At 35.5% G+C, this 14972-nt stretch overlaps 1 protein-coding gene and 1 pseudogene across 4 annotated transcripts in view; both read right to left on the bottom strand.

The window, feature by feature from the left end:
- The window catches only part of LOC139961243 (ceramide kinase-like), a 49420-nt gene extending 38360 nt beyond the window's left edge, over positions 1–11060 (bottom strand). For 3 of the 4 annotated variants that reach the window (XR_011790792.1, XR_011790791.1, XM_071960327.1), the window contains exons 1-2: positions 10666–11060; positions 8243–8385 (exon numbers count right to left, since the gene is read on the bottom strand). Coding sequence is in view for 2 of the 4 variants with exons in the window: in XM_071960327.1 (XP_071816428.1) it covers positions 8243–8357 (115 nt within the window). In the remaining 2 variants the exon portion in view is untranslated. Of the gene's footprint in view, positions 1–8242; positions 8386–8654; positions 8763–10665 lie in introns of those variants that run through there. The other variant, XM_071960328.1, reaches the window with a different exon arrangement.
- Positions 11061–11653: 593 nt separating this feature from the next.
- Positions 11654–11807, bottom strand: LOC139962257 (U2 spliceosomal RNA; annotated as a pseudogene).
- Positions 11808–14972: the final 3165 nt, after the last annotated feature.

Below are 14972 nucleotides of genomic sequence, written 5' to 3' on the forward strand. Positions count from 1 at the left end.
ACGATATTAGAAGCAACCATGACGACGAGAACTGGGAAATAGTGACTACATATAGATCTGCTTCATAGTAAGTTTAAGTTACCACTTGGAGTTCTGTTTCACTTATTTGTTGGTAATATATGCAAGTAAAATATAACCTCATGAATGTTTAGGACTGAAGTAATTTGCATAATTCTAGTTTTGAAAGGATGCACTGTCCTAAAAAAATATGAACAAATTTTAATGGTAGCGCTCTTTCCATATCTACAACGAATTTACTTTTCAAGTTATAAATCACCTTTAATACATACATATCCAGAATGCTCCTTTAATGCAACGTTAATGATGACATTAGCTATTAATATATACACACACAAAACAAGTCATCCAACCATAGAATGCAACACCTATTGTCACGAACATGGAGGTCATTATTTGTGACTAGCAAGTTAACAAGACAATGCCTATTATGTCGTACTTATGAAAATTTAATTTTTCCATGGCAACAGCAATTAAACACAACTTTGAAGTGTGCTAGCTTGTCTCAAATTGTGTTTTCCACAATTTATAATACAAAGGAAAGTATTCATAACTGATATGTGGTCACCCATTTGAAATTCAAATTACATTCCACTCTATGTATACTGCTTCATACATCAAAAATGCACCACTTATTCTATAACAGAGTTAAATGATAAGGAAATTGCCCACATTTTATTAATATTTTGTCAAACTTACTTAAACTTTAGATGAATACGTTACTTTGCTGGAAATATTTAATAAAATTTATATGGCATTAATAGGGATGCACCGGATATCCGGTCCGGCCGGACTATCCGGTCGGATAATGGCAATTATCCGGTTCCGGCCGGATATTTTTTCAAAATCTGGCCGGATATTTTTCAAAATCTGGCTGGATCTTTTTCAAAATCTGGCCTGAATTATTCATTAAAAAGGTGTTGGTATTAACTTAAATCAATGTAAACTATTTCCAAAAATTAATAAAAACATTCAAAGGAAAAATTAGGTTTAACATGTTTAATTTAATTTTCTCAATGGTCTTACCTAAGATTTGCTCCTTGTTTCATACTTCTACTTCTTAATAATGATTTTCTTTTGTGTAATGAAAAAAATCCGGTTCCGGCCGGATTTTATCCGGCCGGATTTCATGTACTATCCGGCAAAATCCGGTTCTGGCCGGATCCAAAAAATTGGATCCGGTGCATCCCTAGGCATTAATGTCTTAATTTAATCCACCTTCACCTTCCCACACATCCCATGCTACTGTCAGTTTATACTGTCCATAGCATTGATACAAAATGAAATACAACTGTTGCATGCTGATCCATTCAATAATCTTTATTCATAAAGATATAAATCTTTGCCTATTCTTTCTTGATAAATTGGTAGATTAGAGAAATATGGAAGTTGTTGCTACCAAGTTATGAACAAAACAGATAAAGATTTGTATCTTTATGTTTATATTGGGTTTTTCCCTAGACAAATAAATATTGTTTTGCGGTGGTCTCTTTCAATGTTGTATATTGTTCAAATTATCTCTTTCGAGATCCGGCTTTAGGAATCACAAATGACTTCAAGTTGGTTAGAATCATGTTTGATCTCTAGAGCAAGGCAAATATGTCACCAAAACATAACTAGTATTGTTTGATACAGGTGCCAAAGCCTACAGTGGAATTACGACCTTCCTTACCGGATTCGAACCTCTGGACATACAATCAGTGTCAGTAACCTAGTGGTTAGGGTGTCCGCATGTAAAGCGGGTGGCCCGGGTTCGAATCCTGGTGGAGGCTGGAAGTTTTTCACTGTTCTGGATATTCCAACTCACTACGTTTTCAATTATATATGTATATAAATGTAAATATATGCCTTGGTGAGTACAGTTGTTACTTAGAGTTTCACGCCCTTATCGGCGATCATCAGACAACTGAACAAATACTCGCTGCGCGGGTATGAAGCACACGAACCCTATTTCTTACGTGCACAGTTCATTGGTTTAAGCCTATTTAGGCAATCTTACATACCAAGGACAGTATAAACAAAAAACAGAGCTCATCTCAAAGTGTCGCCATGTCAACAAACCGCTCGACCGTGCTAGGAAGAAATAAGGTCACATACACGAATGTTTACGTGCAGTTGTCGGATGATCCCCGCACACCGCAGGCGTGAAACCAGAGTAACAACATGCTGTAAGTCACCGTATAGATATAAACTATATTATGTACTTGCTCTACTTCATGTAATGAGCACTTTTGCAACAGGAAGTGAACATCTGAATCTTTGTTATGTATGGGTCTGTTCATGTTAAAGCGCCCGCCCAATTTAGCATAAAAATGACCTTTGGAGCACCATAACAAAATACTATGGAGACTCTAGAGATACAAATAATATGCCCATGGAGAGTCCACCTAGCTGTACCTGCCATAACATAAACAATTTCCTGAAATATACATATGATATGCGATACTCCCAGTTTAGTGCCAAACTGTGAACAAAAATTGTTGCCATTTACAAAATGGATTATTTTGTACTTGGTGAGCTATTCTAAACTCCAAAAGGGGATATTATTAGAAATTTTGTCATGGTTGAACTTTGTAGCTATAGGTTCCCTGTCAAAAGTATTGAGAAAATTTCATCTATGAAATATGCGAATTATTGCAAAACCTGACCCGTGTTTCGGACATCACTTTTTCTGTCCACATTTTTATACCAATTTGTGAGTGACCAAGGTTGGGAGTTTATAACAAATGCTATAAGTGGTGTGATTTAGTGATACTGTTATAATTGTAACAAAATAAAATTATATATATCAAATTCATGGCAATTCAGCCACATTTTATTTCACAATGAAGTAAACAACATGGAAAGTTTTTCCGTCCACAATCTGGTGATGTCCAAAACATCATGGCGCAACCAATACATGAAGTATGTTTAAACCTACAGGACTAATTTTGTTAACATAATTAAAGCAAAAGTACTACCTCAATTACAGTATCTACTAGACCAATCATCCGTTTTGATTTTATAACCACTTACACTTTTCCATCCATGTACACTATGTGATGTCCGAAACACTGGTGATGTCTGAAACAATTTTTCATTAATATTGCTTGAAGAAAAGACACAATCAATAAGCAATTCATATCATGACAAGTACTATTGCTACAAACATACATACCGCACTACTCAAAACGTCTTCAATCTTTCCAAATATTAGAGAAACATAATTAACCTAAACAATATGTTTCGGATATCACCATGTGTTTCGGACATCACATTTTTTAATCTAACATATTGTAGAAATAGCACTGGTTTCAACTGTAAATGGTACAAGTGGTTAAAGTTAATGTGCTAGAGTATACAAAGTACAGTACCTACAACAGAACACTTCTTAGCTCTGCAGTGTCATTTAACCTAACATAATGTATTCATCTTACCGACAACTTAATGACAAGCCTAAAATGAAATACTACATGTTTGGGCCTGAATGTTAATTGGAAACAAATTTCCATCATTTAGTTCGTGTACAAGTAAAACTGACCTTTTTGACTATTTTACTGTAGCATCAGAGTGGCATATCATGATATACATACAGTGGTAATGCTATGATTGTCTGCTAGCTTGAATCAAGCTATTTGTAGCTACCCGCATTGAAATCATACAGTAGAGTGACCATGCATTCATCTTGAGTTTCTTCAGATGTTCATCCTGAGTTTCTTCAGAGTGTGATTGTAAGTATACAGATATTTATCATTATTAATTGTATTTATTATTATGTCCAGCAGTATTCATCAAATTAGAATTTCTTATAAATTTAGTAATAATACGAAGCAGAAGAATAATTATCTGCAGTTATTTTAACGACACTGAATAAAGGGACCACAAATGAGGGAGAAACCCACAAGGATTACAACTAAAACGTCGGGTGGCTTCCAATTCAACCTTTTAACTCAAATTTGGAATCTTTTCCATTTTGAAAGTCATATTTCAGATGGGAAAACCGTAGATTGCTCTTGGATGAAAAAACCCACCTTACTATGACCCAACAATCCCAACATAGTTGCAATCATATAGTTGCAATCATAAATGGCATGCTGGACAGGTAATGAAGGTAGACCATGATAGGGGTGAAGCAAAGGTTAACTTTATGCGAATGGTATCCGGTTTACTAAGCATATAAAACATATAACAAGTTACAACGTGTGTATTCTGAATTTAAACTGAGTATGTACATGTATGTAGCATAGAACCTGTGCAAATAACCTAACATGGGATTATCGGTTATACAGTACCTACAGTAGCCTTCAGATTTATACTCTAAACAGTTTAGTCCACCAGATTGTATTTTCTGGTATTTTATAGTTTGTTAAATAATTTTCAGGATCTACAGTAGATCATGGATAAATTGAACCATGTAGATTTCTTGTGGCCAATCAACATAGACACCTCATGGACAGATTTCAATTCAATGCTTGTAATCCCATATCCAGACACCATACCCCCGGGAGACCCTTCAGTCTACAGATGGTGCAAGTTCATATACAGTAATTAATGACATGTTGAATCTCATTCAAAGGAGCAATTAACAGCGATCAATCATAGTTTCCATATTCCAGTTCTTGTTATTGATACAGATGTTTCATGATATTTCAATGTCACACAATTTGATTCATAAACTTTGTTGCAAATTACAGTAGGTCTTACACATGTATGCATACTGTACACTGTAGGAAATGTACCAAACATTAGAATATTATAGAACACTTTTAGCTCAGTCTAGAGGTGTGATTTGAAAATGTGTGGGACAATGGTCTTCTCCAAGAATTTCCGGAACCATTATTTTTCAATACACCATGGTCGATGACTCGATTCCTCAAATGGTGTTTTAGTACAAGTTTAAAATGATTCTCCCTCATATTCTATTATAGATCTGCTACAGTAAGTACTGTTATTTGCATTTTGAAGTAGACTGTTGTTTATTAAACATGTTTTACTAGTTACAATTATCTCTTCTATAACTGTTGTGACCTGTTGAATGATGCATTATTATAGTGCAGGTTTGAAGACATTAGTTTGTGGACTTTAGTTGAAGGTGATTTCTGAAACATTCAGTGATGTCCGAAATGTTCACTCACTAAAACTGCAAATTAACATACCTTACATATGTTCAAAACTGTTACTACACTGTAGTTAGGCTGTCAACATAGAACGCCCGTTGTTTCAATATCTAAAGTTTGATACTATCTGCTTTGAATGGAAAAAATGACTCTGATGTCCTAAAGTAACATACAGTTGTGGTGATGTCCAAAACATAGTCCAAGACATATTGTAATACAAATCTATAAAACAACTTCTTGCATTTTCCAAATGAATTTGATGCTTTTTGTGAACATCACATATTAAGATGTAAATATTAAGATATATCCTTCTTAAGTAAAACGTGCGACCTTTTGTTTAATAAATTTCTTGTTGAAACAGTTCATCACCTTTCCATGCATCAAACTTGGCACCAATAAAGAGTTTATATACCCTTCATTAGAGTATATCAACTCAATAACATGACTGTCCCTTCATTATCAAAGCATTTAAATGATTTATTAATTTTGTTTTATTTCAAAGTATTACATGATATAATGTTACGCACTGGTGGGTGATGTCCAAAACAAAATCTGTTTGGGAGGGGTGATGTCCGAAACGAGAGTCATGAAAAACAATCTGAGAGGACATGAACAAAAATTTCAGTTTTGGTTAATATTTTATGTCCAGGTTATATTTCATGGTAGAATTGTTACTATAACTTGCAGCTTTGCACTTTAAGGAGAAACTGTTTACATTTTTTTTTCAGGAAAACTTTACATTTTTCCACCACTACTCCAATGTTTTGTTAAAAACAACATCAATATCCTCGAAAATATGTCTGATAATAGCAAAATTTAATGTTAATACAGAAAATAACACTATTCCCAAATATAACAGTAATACATTGACACACCACTATTAAAGATGAAGGAATATCGGCAATTTATGGATTTTAACACTTTTTCACCTTCTAGAATATATTTTCCAAAATAGTTTAAGGTCTGGTTGATTCTGATTCATGAATTGTAGATATTAGTAATGTTATTTGTTAAGAGTAGACATTCTATACTGTAATTTGAAAAATTGCTACCTTTGGCAACAAATTTGGGTGCCTTAATGTGAACAGACCCATATACTGTATACATATAGAGAGAATATAGATAGATAATACACAGCCATTTGTATTCAAATTCAGTATCCTGAATAGTTGAGGCACAATGTTTGCCCTTTTCTGCACAGTCTGCACAATATTTGTCTAGGGATAGAATTTATTTTCTATATAAATTGCTCACTGATGAATATCAGACTAAATTCCTTCAGAGTTTGTCAAAGAGAACTAATTTAGGTGAAGAAAAAACCTCTTTTGTCTTCATAACTTGGTAGCAAAGATCAGAGATATTTGGAAGTTGATGAGCACTGTGTTTCCATTTCTTGTGGGACCTGAAAGTCCCAATATTTATTGGCAATGCTGAATTATATAATAAATCTAACTTCTTGCTGTACATAATTATCTGTCTCCCCCAAGCCTCAAACTTAGGCTATGTACTGCTTAATACCAGTAGATTTTGCCTGGAAGGAAGCAACAGCATTTTTCTGCCAGTATAGACACACTTTGCTTTTTTATTAAGTCGGGGAAAATGTCGATGGAAAATTTGATTTTAGCAGTCAATTTTGTCATGCCCTCTCAGAGGTTATAAAAGTGATATTCTAAACCAGTCCATGTACACAGTCCTAAATTCCTACTAAATATTGCACTATCTTGGCAACTTGCCCACAACAATAAAATCTAGGTCTTAACTTAGATCAGATGGTATTTTGCAATGAGTTTTCTTGCAGGTCTGGTACGTACTGCAAATAAAATATGTGTGTCTTTTTTTGCGCAAATATGCTAACACTGCTAGTCTATGTAAACAAAATAATTTGGTTTGTGTGTGTCCTCATACTGTACAATATATCTAACAGAGCTTTGAGCGTTCATTTTCGATGTAACAGCCAAAACGTGTCAATTTTATCTGAGCACTGCTAGGTCAGATCTTGCTAGACAAAGTATCACTACATTGTCCCATTTTGTCTATTAGAGATTGAAAGGATGACTTTTAAGGTACATAATTGTTTTCACAACATGCATTAAAATGTTTATAATATATATATAAATATCAAATAACATGAAGCAGTAGTGAATAATACATGAAGTGAAGGAAGCAAAACGATAAACCCTTGCGGGCTAGACTTGTGCTCCCCTCCCTAAATGTCATCCAAGGATGCTCCGTTGCTTATATGATGTTAAAAGAAAATGTGTTTTTTTCTGAGTTAATAAAGGCCTATAAAGGCCTACAATAATAGCCTGAAAGGTGTTGATGTCATCATCAATGTAGCCTTAACAGAGCTTTCCATAGATTTAACATATTTCATAAAGGTGAATATTTTGAAAACCAGAATAGCTAGATACAAACATTGATTACACTCAAATTTATCTTTCCCTTTGGAATATAATGTATTTATCAAGACTAAAGTCATCCATTAATGTATAATAGTCTGATAGTAAGCAATAAAACAATAATAATAATAATCATAATAAATTAGATTTATAAAGCGCCTTACAATGTAAAACAAACTCAAGGCGCTGTACATATAATCTAAATCTATTATAAATCTAATAAAAAGCAACAAATCAATTAAACAAAACAAAAAATAGTAAACCTTAAAACAGTGAAAAAATAGAAGGAATCACTAAAAAAGCGGAAACGCCCTAACAATGTTAATACACAATAAAACAGGATAAGAACTAGTATTACAGGCTAAAACAAGGAAAATTATTATCAACATAAACTAAACATATGAGTTTTCAGGTTTCCAGCAATACTTCTTAAAACTATGTGAATTATTGATCAACCAAACCCAGCGCTGGATGTTGGGGTGGAGGGGGGGGGGGGTGGAGGGGGTTGGAAAGGGAATGGAAGGAAGAGGAAAAGGATGTGGGAGGAAGGGAGTTTGTGTAACAGTTGGGAGGTGGACACTAGGTATACATGCAGGGACATAGGTGTCTATTTTGGTACACTGTCATGATGTAATGTATTTCTTTGAGCCACCCTTTCCCTTCCCTCCCCCAACCCACGGCACCATCTTACATTTTATTGTTGCAGAAGACACCAAAAAGTTAACATACCATCTTCAGTCAACGGTGTAAAGTTGAGGTTGTCATCTCTGATGGATACACGGTATTGTTTTCCAGCAAGCTTTACAGATTCCATCAAGTCTGTCATCTCTGCTGTTGCAGCCATTCATAAAACTTAGCTCTCATATCTGATCCTGCAAAAACGAAACATCAAAAAATATATAAATGCACTGAGAATGATTTATGAGGAACAACATATATAATGATGGCAAAGTCTGCAGCATTCCTTAAAAGCTAAATTAATTATTTTTTTTGGGGGGGGTGGGAGGGAGGGGGGATTACACTGCACAAAAACTTGTGATGCTGTCAATATGTCAAGATGAAAAATAGAAGGAAAGATAAATTCATTTTTATCTGTACATGTATAACTCGAATTCCTTTGTCACCAAGATACTGTACCTACATGTACACAGATCATATTCTTTAGCCTCTCCAAAGCTGTTGGACAAATCCTTTGGCATCTCAGAGTGATTCAGTATATATGCAGAGATACTGTATAACCTGATGTGTAGTCTAGTAACTAATTAACTCAGCTAAGTACAATCTTATCAACCTAATTTATACAAACAAATACATGGGTGGAGTAGAACACAGGCTTCCTATACAAGTTAATCATTATTCAAGGTTCACGGAAAAATATTGTTTACACACGTATATCGGTATCCGTCCATTGGTCACTTTGCTGGTTTTCTTTGTCTTTGATGAAATCCAAAAACTGTACTAAACAGGAAGCAGTGTGAGCAGGTCAAAGTATGGAACCAGAAGCTTACAATCTAAGAAGATTGAAATCTTGAAGACTTAAATGGGGTTTTAGAATTTTCCACAGGTCAATACTTACAGTACCTATCTCTACTCAAAACATGCATATTTTTTAATGCACACACTTAAAGGAGCAGAGTTAACAGTTTCGAAACAAATTTGAGGTTCCTAGGTGAATTGTTTGTGGTAGGATTTTTTAAAACATGAATATTAGAAGAGGCTTGTTCCATGTTGAAATTGTCTCTCATGAAATTTTTCAATCAAATTTGAAATTTTGTTCTTTGTTGAGAAATTGTACTTTCAAACTACAATCACTCAACCCACTGATCGATCAGTTTTCCTCCCCAACCATATACCCTTGGCCTCCTCCCTCTCTTCCAAAGATCATGGTACTATAGTGGTTTTGTACAGCCTCTATACTACCTTAAGTATATTTGTGTTGATGATATAAAAGAGTAATTTATGTCTACACAATCTTTACCATTGACCTTTAATGATAGAAAAATTATGTAAATCAATTTGAAGATTTAATTGAAACTGCCTGTAGAAATAGTATTCTAGTGCTTAAACATAATTACTCTCCTAGTTATTTACATATTTTATGGTTTACAGGATATAGTCAAAGTAGAGTTATCTATTGTTAATAATCGATATTATGAACTGAAAATATATATATTTTGGTAAACTTTCCCTTGATCTTAAACAATTAGTAAACACTTTTGTTTCATATCCAAGCTTACAAATAGGCCTACAGAATTGTTGTGAATTGTTAGCTACAATGCATAATTCTAAAAAAATTTAAGGATTGTAGTTTTCATGCAGAATCAGATCAGATCAAGTAAAATATTGTATATTCTGCTCACATAAATTTTATCAAATCCACGATGACTAGACTACTAGATAATTAAATAAAGAATATATAATAAACATTCACAAAGTTACTCTCTTATGCTATCGTATCAAACTTTAAGAAAGCCAATTATTAATTTGCAGGTTTAGAAACCAGGCTAAGCATGTGAGAACAGAACTGTCAGCATGCTAGGCATTACCTAAACCTATATCAAAGTGTGTACAAACTTTAGTAAAATATTTTAGTGCTTGGGCTTTGCAAGGATCTTTCTTATTTTCCTTAAAAGAAGAGCATGCTAAACTGGACATGCGCAGCGGCTATCCTTCGTCAGTTCCGAAAGTAATTCTAATCTAGGCCTATGCACCACCGTTGCTTTCCTTGTAAGTAATTCATATCAATAGGATTAAAGAATGTCATTTGAAATTTGTGGTCATGATAAAAGGAATGCTTGGTTGCAAATTTAAAACTTTCTTCAAAATGAGTCAATGTTTCGGTCTACACTTGAAATTAAATTGGTTGCCTATTTATATTCGCCCAGTGAGGTGTAGGCCTACTTACTTGGATGCACAAGCCAACTATATCATATATGGTTCATTTTAACGTATTTAGCTTGCTATCCTTATTCACAACTAAAGCAATTTTCGTGCAACATGTTACAAGCATGTGATGGCATGCTGCCAAATAAATCAAACCTGCGGACTGTGTTTATCGTAACGCAAATTTTCCGAAATAACAAAGTGACGAAGATAGACCCTATCCTAATTCACATGGCCTCAATTTCTATACTTGGAGAAAATACAATTACCTTCACAATCGTTGATGAAAGTATAAGCGATTTGAGTTCCTTCCAATATGCAGCGGGATATCATGTAGTAATGTCGTAACTGAGTAGGCCTACACGATTTGTAAGAAAGTGTCCAGTTAGTTGTCTGGTGTATTGCGACAGTTGTGTTTACAGATTACGTCATAAGAGCGTCGATCGTCATGTAAACATTAACTGGGCAAACGGTCAAAGGTTATAGCTGAAATTGTAATGGCATCACCGCCTGCTTCAGTTGAGTTGGTTTCCTTTCGTACATATAATGAGAAAAAACCATTCCTTTCGTTGTATATTGTTACTTCAATTAAATTGTTGCTATGCTTCAAACCTGTGAAATCTTTAAATTCTCAAATTTTAACTAACCATTTGCCTATCATGAAATACACCCCTGATATATAATGCGGCACGTACAAGCAAAGTTTCCCATAGTAGAGTTGATTTTTATGGAACGCCAAAAGGACTCCAGGTGGCGCTAATACTCCAAACAGGAGGTGCTACTACCCTAAACAGGGGGTGCTACTACTCTTATTAGGAAGTGCTACTATTCTTAACAGGAGCCGAGGTGCTACTACTCTAAACAAAAGGTGCTACTGCTACTCCAAACAGGAGATGCTACTACTCTAAACAGGAGGTCCTACTACTCCTAAGTGACGATGCTGCTGTAAAAGATGGCGCTACTACTATAGGGTCTCTAAAATAGGCGATGCTACTACTACAGGCGGCGATGCTACTGTAAATTAGTGGCGCTACTACCCTAAACGGAAGTTGCTACTACTCCAAAATGGAGTCGCTACTACTCTAAACAGGTCTCGCACCACAATTAATTGTTCCATTGACTTACACACTAAACTCGCCACTTTCACTGGGTACTGAAGCATACAGGGGGCGGTCAGTCCGCAGGGTGCCGAGGTACACCCTGGGTACTGGAGCATACAGGGAACAGCCATGTGTACTTTGTACTCATCAGTACAGGAAAGACTATACTCATACTTTTTAAGAAAAAGTCGCCCAGGAAAGAACCTGCCCATGGGCACGAAAACATGTACAACATATAGGACTTGTACAATCATGTGATCGAAAGGGAACAGATACTACACATGATCTTAGCCAAAAGGCCGAGAAGCGATCACTACACATGATCTTAGCCAAAAGGCCGAGACTTTTTTTTTTTTTTAAGGAACAGTCACCCAGGAAAGAACATGAGCACGAAAACCAAACTACCGAACGACTGATCCGCTCTCAACCCCAGTCCCCTTGCATCGGAACTGTGACTGTGTGATCATCGTCGGGTGTGCATCACCATTCCCCTCGAAAGGAGACAGATACTACACATGATCTTAGCCAAAAGGCCGAGAAGGAGCACACGATGCTTCACATGATGCTTGCTAAGAACAGTCACCCAGTACAGCCTGTATATTGTCACGATAACAAGTTACAGTATATTGTACCACAAAAATAGCTTAATAATAATAATAATCAGCAGTTATTTTTACGACGCTTAAGCGACTACAAATGTGGGAGAAGCCCGCAAGGGCTTATGGATTACAACTTACACGTCGGGTGGCTTCCAATTCAACATTTTAACTCAAATTTGGAATCTTTTCAATTTAGAAGGTCATTTCAGATGGGAAAACCGTAGATTGCTCTTGGATGAAAAACCCACCATATATGGCCCGGCCGGGAATCGAACCCCGAACCTCCCGATTGCTAAGCCTCATTGCTTCAAATGTCACCGCCTTTATCCACTCGGCCACAGCACCGGTTAATATAAGTAAAATCTTCCTCAAGATGGTTGTTTCAACTATTGGAGATGGTTTATTATTACTTTTACGATAAATATTAGAATTGTTAAGTAGGAGACGTTTAGAAATAACAAGTTAACCGCTATGAGACATGTTTAACTCATTAAAAAACGATTGCTATTTCGTGATTGGTTCTTTTCTAACATTACGTCATATCACAATTCATTCTACGTTCGTCGCATCTTTGAAGCGGGGCATACACGTCATTCATACAATAGAAAGGGTGTTCGCGGCGTCTGTCTTGCCGATCTAGTATATGCGGTTCCAGTATGGTATCATTTTGTACACGTTAAAGATAAGAGAAGAATAAGAAGTTTTCTTAAATTTTGTTCAAAAATTTTCAGGCTTAATTATGAGAATCCTGTACATAGAGTCAATGAATCTGCTAGGAATGAATTTATACGACTTGTCAAAAATATTCAAACTTCTAACGAACATCCTCTACATTCCAAGCTCAACTCTCTGTGCAATAAAACAAATTATAATTTGAGAAATCCAAATATCACGCCATCTTTTAGAGTTATACTCTTTAAGAACTTGTTAATTTACAGAGCAGCCATTTTTGTACAAAACGGCTCCTTAGATCCTTTATTGTAGCTTTTTGATAATGTGTTAGAATTTTTACTCTTTAAGAACTCGTTTTATTTACAGAACAGCCCCTTTTAGTAAACTGGTAAAGACAGCTTTCCAGATCCTTTGTTGTAGCTTCTTGATAATTTTGATAACTTTTGTAACGCTTTTTATGTTTTCACTATTAACTTAGTCTCATAAACTTTTATATGTCTTAACCTGTATTTTGATGTCCTGTATATTGTTATATTTTTATCCTATTTATAAATTTCTCTGTAAATTTATACTGGAATAAAGAAATGAATGAATGAATTTATTGTTACGTGATATCATGAGGCACAAACGAAACTTACCACTACAAACCGCGAGAAACAAGCAAACTTCAACTAACGCGAGGGTACACGTTTTAAGTGACATTTATGCATATTGGGCAGATTCCCGTAGATACAGATTCTACACATGATCTAAGCCAGAAGGCCGAAAAAGCGATCGCTTTCGGTTTTTAAGAATAGTCACCAAGAATTGAACCTGGGCACCAAAACAACTAACCGACTGATCCGCTCTCAACCCTAGTTCCCTTGCATCAAGACTGTGACTGTGTGGACATCGATGTCAGATGTGTATCACAGACCCCTAGAAGGGTAACATAATGCTGTTCGCTTTCTCCTTCTTAACTGCTCTTATTTTCCGCTCTAAATGTCCGCTACCTCCAAGCAGGTCTTCCATTCACGACGGGCAAGAACAGTATTGTGCAGGATTCGTCACAATACGCATAACTATGTTATCTCTATTTGATAATGTATTGAAGTCTCTTAAACCTCCTTGGAGGATACATAGAGAAAAATGAACTAAACTAAACTAAAGATTTCCAGGTAAGGGGGCAAGAGTGAAATGAGTTGTTAGGTTTTCGTCCCGGCCAGGCTCAGTCTTTGGTTACTTGTTTTACAAAGGATAACGACGTGTCAAAAAAAAAAAAAAAATGCCACGAGAATCCCTTTCCTCACCCTTTTTAAAAGAAATGTTCAGAAAGAACTTGAATGGGGAGCATGGATATTTTGTACCCGTCGAACAATGTATAAATTATATAATTAACTCTGGACTTGTATTTAGCGCTATCATAAATACATTTATACTTATACCCGCCCCGGTTAGCATTTTCTTTTAATAGTCCAGAGTTAATTTATGGGCGCGCTTTTGTTGATTCATGTATTATAGGACTAAGTTAATTGGTCACTTCATTGAACGCAAAGAGCTCATGCATATAACTTAATTAAGGCTGAGCCACTAACATTCAAATCAGGGCACAAACATTTAGCAGATAAGGAATACCGGCGCCGGGAACGGCACTGTGTAGCTGACTGTGATTGCAAATGTTTCCGTTTATGTTTTACCCGAGGAGTCGAAAGTGGTTCTACCATACGCTGTAACATATAGAAGTTACTACCATCAGAGCTATCCAGCACGTAAAAAGAATATTACTAAAAAGCCATATAAAGAGTCACTACAGATGATCGATATTATCGTATAAACTCGATACTTATCTGTTTACATTTGTCTTCTGGTCAAAATTAAAACAAACTTTCTCTCTATTTATACCTTCCATCAACATTTCTCACATTAAGCTAGCAAAATGCTGCAACTGCCGGGAGTTTCCTTCGGCTTTCCCCCGGTACCCCTCTCCCTACCAGGACTTTGTAATACATTCCACTGAAATTGAATTCTTCTCTGAAATTTGTATTTTTGTTTCTTAGAGTTGCTACGAGACAATAGTGCTTTGAGAGTATATTCCAGAGAAGTTTTAGAGTAATTCCATTTTGTGACATACATTTTATTTCTAAAAACTACTGCAGCTCCTCTCTTGAAAAACGACGATGAACGCTCCTGATTATACTAAAATTAGGATCAACAGTTTTTCTTCAG

The sequence above is a fragment of the Apostichopus japonicus genome, chromosome 20 (genome assembly GCF_037975245.1).
Source record: "Apostichopus japonicus isolate 1M-3 chromosome 20, ASM3797524v1, whole genome shotgun sequence".
In the NCBI taxonomy this organism is placed as follows: Eukaryota; Metazoa; Echinodermata; class Holothuroidea; order Aspidochirotida; family Stichopodidae; genus Apostichopus; species Apostichopus japonicus.